This window comes from Tubulanus polymorphus, chromosome 6 (assembly GCF_964204645.1).
Source record: "Tubulanus polymorphus chromosome 6, tnTubPoly1.2, whole genome shotgun sequence".
Lineage (NCBI taxonomy): Eukaryota > Metazoa > Nemertea > Palaeonemertea > Tubulaniformes > Tubulanidae > Tubulanus > Tubulanus polymorphus.
In genome coordinates this window covers 22377099-22389019 of record NC_134030.1, presented here as the reverse complement: position 1 = coordinate 22389019, position 11921 = coordinate 22377099, and the positions used below count along the sequence as shown (strand labels likewise).

The 11921-nt window shown below is 40.7% G+C and overlaps 1 protein-coding gene across 1 annotated transcript; it reads left to right on the top strand.

The window, feature by feature from the left end:
• The first annotated feature begins 2482 nt into the window (after positions 1 to 2482).
• Positions 2483 to 8718, top strand: LOC141907468 (uncharacterized). Its single transcript, XM_074797117.1, has 5 exons — positions 2483 to 2722; positions 2807 to 3133; positions 5995 to 6020; positions 6293 to 6468; positions 6703 to 8718. Exons 1-5 carry the CDS (start codon positions 2623 to 2625, stop codon positions 7859 to 7861), a joined length of 1788 nt encoding a protein of 595 aa, XP_074653218.1. The 5' UTR covers positions 2483 to 2622; the 3' UTR covers positions 7862 to 8718.
• Positions 8719 to 11921: the final 3203 nt, after the last annotated feature.

Here is an 11921-nt window from a genome sequence, read left to right as displayed (position 1 = left end):
GTCTCTGGGTGGAAAGATTGATTGTGGCTTTGACAGGAGGATGTTCAGGGCAGTCCCAGGGTGGAGTCTGATTGTGGCTTTGACAGAGGATGTTCAGGGCAGTCCCAGGGTGGATTCTGATTGTGGCTTTGACAGAGGATGTTCAGGGCTGTCTCTGGGTGGAAAGATTGATTGTGGCTTTGACAGGAGGATGTTCAGGGCAGTCCCAGGGTGGAGTCTGATTGTGGCTTTGACAGAGGATGTTCAGGGCAGTCCCAGGGTGGAGTCTGATTGTGGCTTTGACAGAGGATGTTCAGGGCAGTCCCAGGGTGGAGTATGATTGTGGCTTTGACAGAGGATGTTCAGGGCAGTCCCAGGGTGGATTCTGATTGTGGCTTTGACAGAGGATGTTCAGGGCTGTCTCTGGGTGGAAAGATTGATTGTGGCTTTGACAGGAGGATGTTCAGGGCAGTCCCAGGGTGGAGTCTGATTGTGGCTTTGACAGAGGATGTTCAGGGCAGTCCCAGGGTGGAGTCTGATTGTGGCTTTGACAGAGGATGTTCAGGGTAGTCCCAGGGTGGAGTCTGATTGTGGCTTTGACAGAGGATGTTCAGGGCAGTCCCAGGGTGGAGTCTGATTGTGGCTTTGACAGAGGATGTTCAGGGCAGTCCCAGGGTGGAGTCTGATTGTGGCTTTGACAGAGGATGTTCAGGGCAGTCCCAGGGTGGAGTCTGATTGTGGCTTTGACAGAGGATGTTCAGGGCAGTCCCAGGGTGGAGTCTGATTGTGGCTTTGACAGAGGATGTTCAGGGCTGTCTCTGGGTGGAAAGATTGATTATGGCTTTGACAGGAGGATGTTTAGGGCTGTCTCGGGGTGGTCGTGTCTGATTGTGGCTTAGACAGAGAATGTTCAGGGCTGTCTCTGGGTGGAAAACTCGATTGTGACTTTTCAAATGCGTGTATTGATACAATACCAAAAGTGTAGACTATACATATTTATTGCGCAACTCTATTACAGTTTAAAATAATTGCATGCAGTTATAATTGCGTAATCTTTTTACAATGGATAACAGATTTATACGTGGGGAATACAAGTTTATATATTCTACACATTAAACTAAACGTTTGTTTGCTACAGCTTTATTTCTGTTACCTGTTGCCTCCACAGCACATGACAGCTAGGCGAAGGAACCAGTCCCCGCGCGGCGACAGGTTATCCAAGTTCCCGATATCTCACCGGTCACGGTAGTTCAAATACCGCGCATGATATTCATACCTTCTAAAACGTTCCTAATTTCACGTTAAACTACGGTTATAGGTCAAAAAGATAACAAGATCTAATTATCGATCTAATTTAAAGCATATTTTCAAATCCTGAAAATTTGGTATCGATTTTGATGTTGTGAAAATGTGGACCTGAAGCTACGTATGAATGTCACATAAATCTTCCTGGTTTTGAATTTCTAAATAAACGAAAAGGTTGATTTATTGGTGATAACGATTTTGAAAGTTTCACCTACTTGCTTCATTGTCCTATCGTTTTCTGTGTATATTTCGAGCTCGTATGAATTTCAATAGCTAGAATGGTGTTAAGAAGTGGGTTCAGAGTTGAGTTCATTGGTAAGAAAAGAACGGCCAGCCAAGCGGCAACCTGGTTCGGTATCTCGACCAAAAATACGGCGCATAACTGAAATGTTTTTAAATTTACGGTAACCAGTAGTAAATTACACAAGTTGATGACTGCATGGAGCTAAAAGAGTTTTGTAGGACCAGCTCTACCCGAACCGGGGGGTTATCATAGCACTTTTTCATTCGAACCCACGACTGGGATGTCATCGTCCGATGTTGAAAAATACAACAAACAGTCAATACATAGTAGTACGATAATCACACTCAAACGTGGTGAACGGATAATAAGATATAAACCCACTATCTACAGATTAAAAGAATTTAAAATCAAGAATTTATTTATAATATACATTTATATCACACCTGACGATGATCTCTAGGGTGAGATCGAAACGTCGTGTTTATTATATATTTTAGATTGTTCGAATAAATAAATTCTTGATTTTAAATTCTTTTAATCTGTAGATAGTGGATAGTTTTTGTCTTTTTAGTCAATACATACATCCCATATTTCATGCTACAACACGTTTTACAATATCAAACTTGATCACAATTAAGGATTTTGACATGCTTCAATTTAAATTTTGAACTTTCCGTATTTCTTCACAGTCTCGATATTTCATTTCTCGTCAATTTCTTGCGCAGGCCACGGGTACCCCAATCCACGTAGAAATCCGTCTATCTGTAAAATAATGTTAGAACTCATTTTTGCCTGAACAAATAATGTGCATTTTATTTACTTAGTGAAGTTTTATCGATCGATGACTGTTCAAATCTTCCGCATCAATCAGGATGATGCGGGACTCGATTTTCATAGATACTGTCAGTTATATTCGGTGTGACTTAGAGAAAGGCGAGGAACTGGTTCACGCTCATGAGCGTCGTTTACTTTACAGAAATGTCTCGAATGAAGAGAAAACATCATTTAATTCATTAAACAATAAAACGGGAAGAAACTGGTCCTAATTTGTGTGAATAGTTTTACTGGAAGGTTTTTAGATCAGAATCCTGAGAATGATGTTGAAGAACTGTTTCGTACTAATGTGCGTCGTAGTTTTACTACAACTGGGAAACATACACAGTACAGAATTGTCTCGAATGAGGAGAGATGGGGGTAAGTTACTGAAATCATCAAGAATGAATTTTTTTCATATTGTTTGCGCTTGCAATCGTGACACTTGACATCCATTCGTTTCAGGCGATTTCCTGATTAGACCTTACCCAGTCCCAGCAGGTCGGCCTGACAGGAAAACCCAAGGAGACGAGATAGTTTATAAATGCATACTACCGTTTGAAGGGTCAAAGCGTACGTTGATATTTCAACAGAAGAGTCGAGGTTCTGAATCATGGGGTCCGGTTCGTGGTCATATACAAAGAAGGAACGCGAATAGACTCGCTGAAGCTGAGCTAAAATTCAAAGCTGATTTCAAACTTCACGATGGATCATCATTTAGATGTCTTGCAAAGGATAACCCTAAAAATCCGAAACCGATTCAGTTTGATATGATTGTATTTCATAATACCGGTAAGTAATAGTTTATTTCTTCCTAAAAAGCGAGAAAAATTATAATTAATCGTGTGTTTATCATCAGGTGTCTGGTGTTTGTAGTTCATTTTCAAATAAAAATGTCTCAAGTGAACACTTGTGAGGCATGGAAGATCAGTTTTTGATAGTATGCTGATAAATATCTAATGTCTGGTGTTTGTTAAGTTCATTTTCAATAAAAACTGTCTTAGATGACGAACTGAACACATGTGAAGTGTGGACGATCAGTTGTTGAAAGTGCGCTGATAAAATGTCTAATATCTGGTGTTTTATCAATTTTATTGTCTAAGTTACATTGAATCCCAACATCTTTATATGATTTTTCATTATCTAAATCACATTGAATACTAATGTCTTTAAATGATTTTTCATTTGGAATGTCGGGGATGAATCTCTTTTCTTGTAATCTGAAAAACATAACATAGCATTCTCTGAATGGGCAATAACGTAAGTGTAAAAATAATGTTTTATGATTTAATAATGTACTTTCATCATTAAAAAGTGATTGCATTTCATCTGTAATTATTAAATGTTTATCTATTCCATCAAATGTTGTGAATTTTGGAATTATTGTATTGAATAAGATTTTATCTTTATCATTCGATAACTCTATTATTAGATAATGATTTTTAAACACTAATTCAGTAATATTTTTCACTTGAAAACGAAGACGCGCAGTTTTAATCAAATCTTTAATAGGAATGAAATTTTTAATTGTAAAATATTTTTCTAATTCATTTAAATCGATATCTTTGAAATGTAGTATCTGTTCATTCATATTTATAAGTAATTTTGTTATTAAAATTGATATTTTCATCAACTCGTTAATTACTCGTTACTTTTAAACATAAAATAAGAATTTAACGCATATAAATATAAATATTCACTGTTTTAAATATGAATTATTTCACTCGTTAATTACTCGTTACTTTTTATATTGAAAATAAGAATTTAACACATATAAATATAAATATTCACAACTATGTCTATCTAAATGTGTTCTAGTTTTATTGTGTCTTGCTTTTTGGGATATATCTATATTGATTTTACATGTTGGACAGTAGTACTTATTTGCTTCCATTTTAATATCAAATTTTTTATTAAAATTGATTTTAGAAATTATTCATTTATATGTTATACATATATATGAATATTTTAAGAGTAATAGGGATGATAGGGGTTCAGGTTAAAGGTTGAAGGGGTGAGTGAGTAAAAAATGAAAAATAAATTCGAGTGTGCGAGAATTTATTTTTTCATTTTTCGACCGTTCGACCGTTCGACCTTTGGCTTGAACCCCTATTATCCCTATTACTTGGGTTCAAGTAGACAATGTCATTTAAAAAAAAACTTGTTTATGTTATTCTGTATGAATTACGCATGCGTTTCGTATGTTGTATTTTCTTATTTTAAAATTTGTAACTTTAATGAATTTTGGAATTTTATATGTAATAAGGATCAATAAAGAATTGAATTGTCACCTAATAACACATGCCATCAGAGGACGCGGAGCCGTATATGGCAGCTATGCTATTATAAATTGCTAATCTCATGAAACCTGGATACCCCGAATATCGAACATATTTTCTTAAACATTTGAATATTGAAATTAAATATTTACACGTTTTTATATTGACCACTTGTAGCCGCCGATGAAATTCACGCCGGCCCTACACAGATCGTAGATAGCTTCGTCATTCCACCAGCATCTCCATTTAGGTTCTTACTTTTATATCAGACTTCCGCACCGTGTATACATCGGTCATTTAACCGAATAATCCAATTTACTTCATCCTTTACTATTACAATACGTCTTCTAATGATATTCAATGCAATATAACATTTCGACGTTCAAATAGAGGTCATTGTATAATCACAGGGAGCCATTCTACATCTTTGTCAATAATATTTTGCCAAATAGCTTGTATGTGTACACATAGACCTGTGACGTTTCGATTAACGGTTGTCGATTGTGAAATGACGCTGAATGGTTAACAATGTTTAGGTTTCATAATGGTAACGTTTTATAAGGCGTCAAAAAATTAAACTGTCGTTATTTGCGGTTGCTCAAAGATGTAACGGTCGGTTAAATCGCTTAAACGACCGTTATAGTTAAACGGTCCAAAGTTGTTTATCTCATTTTAAATCAACAAAATGGCGGACGACGTATTTTTCCAAATTTTCAAAACGAAAGACATTTTAGACATAATTTCGACGAATTCACTGATGACCAATAGCGGCAGAGATTCAGATTTAGTCGGCATGATCTGGAATTCATCAAGAACCTATAGTCGTGTTTCAAACCGGATTCTGATAAGACTCCAATTTCTCGCTTCCGGTTCATTCTTAGAAGTTGTTGGTGATGGTTTCGCGCATTGTACAGAGGTTCGTTTAGTAGAATTTGCGAACGCGCTGGCTAGCTCATCAAATGGCCAGCAGTGGACGGATTCTTGATGATTTCTTGATGACCGGATTTGGTTTACCATCGTTTTCTTTCATTTTCCTGACGGTGGTCAGAAAGCCCTAAATAATAATTACCACGAGGAATACAAAAGGTTAACAGAAAGTACTAGAGAAATGAAAAAAAAGTAATTAAAACCATTTTCAACGATAAAGTTTTTCTATCTCAGCAATAGCTGAAAATGGACTCCGTTTTCACGAGCGCTTTGTGGCAAGGCTGGAAACTACTGCGGATAACATTTTCATGATCGTGCGAGTTGCCTTTTCCAGCAGATCGGGTCCAATTTTTCAGCGTTTTCACGAACGCTTTCCCACTACACTCGGGAACCAGGCTTTATGCATGAGATGATTTTTCTCACTCGGTTAGTCATTTTTTGTTTCAGGTCATTCAACTACTGATCTACCGAAGGTGAGTATCTGCTGCCTTTCAAGCCTTAGTCAAATTAAGCCCACACAACTGTGGAACTGGATCCACAGTCAAATTAAACTACCACAGCTGTAGAACTGGATTTAGAGTCAAATTTAACCAACACAACTGTGGAGATGGGTTCATAATCGATATGATAATAGATTGATTATTTTTGATGGCAAATGTCAGTTTCTTTTCGAATAAACGGTCACTAAAAAATCTAATTTAACGGTGTTTCATGATAGCCTTTTCATTATTCTTACAACTTTCAGACTACAAAAGACCCCAATCAGCGGACCACTAAAGACCGATCCACGACTGACCAGACCACAACTGACCAGACCATAACTGATCGGACCATTCTCTACTTCTCCTGCGGAGCGACTGGATTCATTTTGATCGTTCTCATCACTGTTGGCATCATTCGCATCATTGTCATCATTCGCAGGTATGAAGTCGACCGTAAAACAGTTCGAACTGTGAACTGAAACCAAATGTTTTGAATTCTCGCGCGAGAAAACCAAATGTTTTGAATTTTCGCGCGAGAAAACCAAAAAACGGGCCGATGTGAAAATTTTTCTACGTTTCTACAGAAAATGTTTTTAGCATGGCCCGAATCAACCACCATAGACGATAGATTGCATCTTTGACAAAAATTCCTATGCTGCATTACAACTTTCAGATGCAGACGTCGTTCGCCCGATGAAGGTCATGTGGAGACTTCAACTCGACCTCTACAGCTTGAATCAAGAAATGAAGAATTGTACATCTACGAAGATCCGGATGATTGCAGAAATCCCGACAATGTTCTAAACCGAAAACCTGTGAGAAATACTGAAACTGGATTACTACAACATAACATACAAACTCATAAAGCCATGAGAGCCGAAAAGGGCAAAGATACAACTCCTTACATAGATATGGAAGCCGGGAGGAGCAAATATATGGCTTCTTACATTGATATAGACGAAGAAACATATAGAAGTACTGAAGGTGCAATAGGCAACGATACAACTCCTTATATGGATATGGGACCTGGAATAGAAGAGGACACGTACAGGAGTACTGAAGGCGCGATAGACGTGACAACTACTGGCGCTGTGGGAGACTCAGATACAGATCAGTACATGAATCCTGAAGCTTTGAAGAGGACGTATCTTCAGTTGGTGGCAGATACCGATGCATATGTAGAAGATGATGATCAACTTTATTCGTATGCTACTGTTGAATGTAAAGCTCCTTATATGGATATGGGACCCGGTATAGACGAGGATACGTACATGAGCACGGAAAGCGCGATTATAGGCAAAGATAAAACTCACACGGATATGGAAGCCGGAAAGGGCAAAGATACAACTCCTTATATGGATATGAAAGCCGGAATATACAAGGATACAACTCCTTATATAGATATGGAAGCCGGAAAGGGCAAGGATACAACTCCTTATATGGATATGGAAGCCGGAAAGGGCAAGAATACAACTCCTTATATAGATATGGAAGCCGGAAAGGGCAAGGATACAACTCCTTATATGGATATGGAAGCTGGAAAGGGAAAAGATACAACTCCTTATATGGATATGAAAGCCGGAAAGGGAAAAGATACAACTCCTTTTATGGACATGGAAGCCGGAAAGGGCAAGGATACAACTCCTTATATGGATATGGAAGCTGGAAAGGGAAAAGATACAACTCCTTATATGGATATGAAAGCCGGAAAGGGCAAGGATACAACTCCTTATATGGATATGGAAGCCGGAAAGGGCAAAGATACAACTCGTGGCATCGATATGGAAGCCGGGAAGGCGGCAAGTTCGAAGAAAGACACCACTCATACATAAATTTTGAAGCGGAATTGAATTCAGCAATGATATTGAACTTTTTTCAGACTCTTGTGGATTAAAAACTGCGATCCGTTAATTTATAATTACATGTATCAATCTGTGGCATCTTTTTTATACCCAATACACAGCATTCTGCTGTAGAGTCATATTGTCAAATCTCTTTGTTTAATTTGAATATAGTTTTGTTATTTTTGCGCCGTTTTTTGTATGGGTGCTAGCGTTAAGTGGCCTTTCTGGCTTTGCTAGGTCTCTGTAAATTGTATCTGTTACTTTGATTTACTTTGAATGAAAAAAAGAACATGCAGGTCGTTAGAAACTGTAACCGACCTTAAGATGACATCAGCTTGATCCGCCGATCGAAGCAGGATGTAAATCACGGCTCCGATTAAATAGTCGGCATCAATTACTTGAAAACAGAGTCGGATCCAGGGGCTGGTTTTGACAAACAAATGAAAATGCATAGAGATAAAGAGGGCAATCTCCATGCAGAGTGAGCGCCAAGCCAAAACAAGGGTCAGGAATATTCAGAATTACATCCAATATCTAAGCACTCTAGTAACATTGTCAGCCAGTGGTAGAGCTGATAGAGAGCATGAATGACCCACACAAATAGGAATTAACATCGATTATTGATTGATTTTTCAATTTTTTATCCTAGATAGGGCTTACCATGGCCGATTGAGATATTAATAACTTAAAATAATGTATACCCAAGTGCTGACCAAATGGTATGAGAGGAACTAAGCCATTAAATTTTTAAGGAAGATTCGAATGAATTAGATCACTTCAAATAAGAAACAACGATTTGGTTTATGCGCCTTTCCATTTAACATGTAATTTATAACTGATGTCAAATCTTCGAAATAAAAATACGATATAAATATGATAAATATATTCAAACAAGCAAAATGCTGAGTTACTTCATGTTATTGCTATGAAACGCGTAGTGTGAACGCTGTTGTTGCGGCTGGTCGTGTAAAGCCCAACGCACACGGCACCGAAAAAACGTTTTTTCCTCGTGAAAAAACGTTTTCGATGTTTTTTGTTATGCCGTGTGCGGGGGAGGCAAAACAAAAAACGCCGAACTGAAAAACGTTTTTCACGGGCAAAAAATGTTTTCTGAAAAACGTGTTTTCTGTTTCGGCGAAACAAATGTTTTGCCGTCTGCGGCGGGCTTAAGAGTGCGAATATAACTCATTCCTCGCCTCGGAATCGTTTCGTCTAATAGTGCTTAGTTCGAGAAGGTACTCACAAGAGAAAATACTTTCAAAATATATTGAAATTGTTTAACTGCAGTTCCCCTTTAATTGGAATGGGAGATCACTATGAGATGGAATCAGAGGACATACGACGCGATGAAATTAATTGTGCCCTTTGCTGGACCAATTACGCTACAATGCAACGGCCGGATGGGATGGATGGGATGGATGGGATGGGATGGATGGGATGGGATGGGATGGATGGGATGGGATGGATGGGATGGGATGGGATGGATGGGATGGGATGGATGGGATGGATGGATGGGATGGGATGGATGGATGGATGGGATGGGATGGATGGGATGGGATGGATGGGATGGGATGGATGGATGGATGGATGGATGGGATGGGATGGGATGGATGGGATGGGATGGGATGGGATGGATGGGATGGGATGGATGGGATGGGATGGATGGATGGATGGATGGGATGGGATGGATGGGATGGGATGGGATGGATGGATGGATGGATGGATGGGATGGATGGGATGGGATGGATGGGATGGGATGGATGGGATGGATGGGATGGATGGGATGGATGGGATGGGATGGATGGATGGATGGATGGGATGGGATGGGATGGATGGGATGGATGGGATGGGATGGATGGGATGGGATGGATGGATGGATGGATGGGATGGGATGGGATGGATGGGATGGATGGGATGGGATGGGATGGATGGGATGGGATGGGATGGATGGGATGGGATGGATGGATGGATGGATGGATGGGATGGGATGGATGGGATGGGATGGGATGGATGGGATGGGATGGATGGGATGGGATGGGATGGGATGGATGGGATGGGATGGGATGGGATGGATGGATGGATGGGATGGGATGGGATGGATGGGATGGGATGGGATGGGATGGATGGGATGGGATGGATGGGATGGGATGGATGGATGGATGGATGGGATGGGATGGATGGGATGGATGGATGGGATGGGATGGATGGGATGGGATGGGATGGGATGGATGGGATGGGATGGATGGGATGGGATGGGATGGATGGGATGGGATGGGATGGGATGGATGGGATGGGATGGGATGGATGGATGGATGGGATGGGATGGGATGGGATGGATGGGATGGGATGGGATGGGATGGATGGGATGGGATGGATGGGATGGGATGGATGGATGGATGGATGGGATGGGATGGATGGGATGGATGGATGGGATGGGATGGATGGATGGGATGGATGGGATGGATGGGATGGATGGATGGATGGATGGGATGGATGGATGGGATGGATGGATGGGATGGATGGGATGGGATGGGATGGATGGATGGATGGATGGGATGGGATGGGATGGATGGGATGGATGGGATGGATGGATGGATGGATGGGATGGGATGGATGGGATGGATGGGATGGGATGGATGGATGGGATGGATGGATGGGATGGATGGATGGGATGGGATGGATGGATGGGATGGATGGGATGGATGGATGGATGGATGGGATGGATGGATGGGATGGATGGATGGGATGGATGGGATGGGATGGGATGGATGGATGGATGGATGGGATGGATGGGATGGATGGGATGGATGGGATGGATGGGATGGATGGGATGGATGGATGGATGGATGGATGGGATGGGATGGATGGGATGGATGGGATGGGATGGATGGATGGATGGATGGGATGGATGGATGGATGGATGGGATGGGATGGATGGATGGGATGGGATGGATGGGATGGATGGGATGGATGGATGGATGGATGGGATGGATGGATGGATGGATGGGATGGATGGGATGGATGGGATGGATGGGATGGATGGGATGGGATGGATGGATGGATGGGATGGATGGATGGATGGATGGGATGGATGGATGGATGGATGGGATGGATGGGATGGGATGGGATGGGATGGATGGATGGATGGGATGGATGGGATGGATGGGATGGATGGGATGGATGGGATGGATGGGATGGATGGATGGGATGGGATGGGATGGGATGGATGGATGGATGGGATGGATGGGATGGATGGATGGATGGATGGATGGATGGATGGGATGGATGGATGGGATGGATGGATGGATGGATGGATGGATGGGATGGGATGGGATGGGATGGGATGGGATGGGATGGGATGGGATGGGATGGATGGATGGATGGGTGGGAAGGATAGACAATTTTCTATTAAAAATAGAAAATGATCTTGAAATAGAATTTGAAATTGTAAAAAAATGGATAAAACAGAATAAGTCTTCTATAGGGTTCTATAAACCAGGAACTAACACTAAGAGGCCTTATTCCGGTTGAAACATATCTGTCATTGTTCTATATCGTCATTGTTTTTTTTTCTAACACCCTCAACCCGCTAAGGCAGCTCCACGCAGGGTATCATTAAGCGAGTTCGATGTTTCTTTTTCCCAATGGGGGAGATACCAAAGAATAACTTTCGACCAAGAAACTCTGTCGCCACCAGGGTTTGAACCCATAAACCCTGTATTGACGCGACCAGTGACTGGAGGCTTAAAGTAAAGCACTCGGCCACTGCGCCTCTAGTGAGCTTAAGTTTTTCACTTTTTCTCATTTAACCCAAATAAACTGATTAAGTTTCGGGTTAGATATGATATATTAGTCCAGGATATCACAGATCATTTTCAGACCTTTGTACAGGTCTATCTAAAGTAGATATGTAACAACCAATAGTTTTATGAGGTGTCATCATTTATATCAATACATACTCTATTCATACATACTAAAATACATAGTTTGAGTTTTATCTTATTGATCTATATTCTATTCATACAAATTGTAGTTTGACTTTGTGAAT

Coding starts and splice junctions, on each gene's coding strand:
- LOC141907468 (XM_074797117.1), top strand. CDS start 2,623: ATGATGTTGAAGAACTGTTTCGTACTAATGTGCGTCGTAGTTTTACTA. Junction 2,723..2,806: donor TCGAATGAGGAGAGATGGGG/GTAAGTTACTGA, acceptor CATTCGTTTCAG/GCGATTTCCTGATTAGACCT. Junction 6,021..6,292: donor CAACTACTGATCTACCGAAG/GTGAGTATCTGC, acceptor TACAACTTTCAG/ACTACAAAAGACCCCAATCA.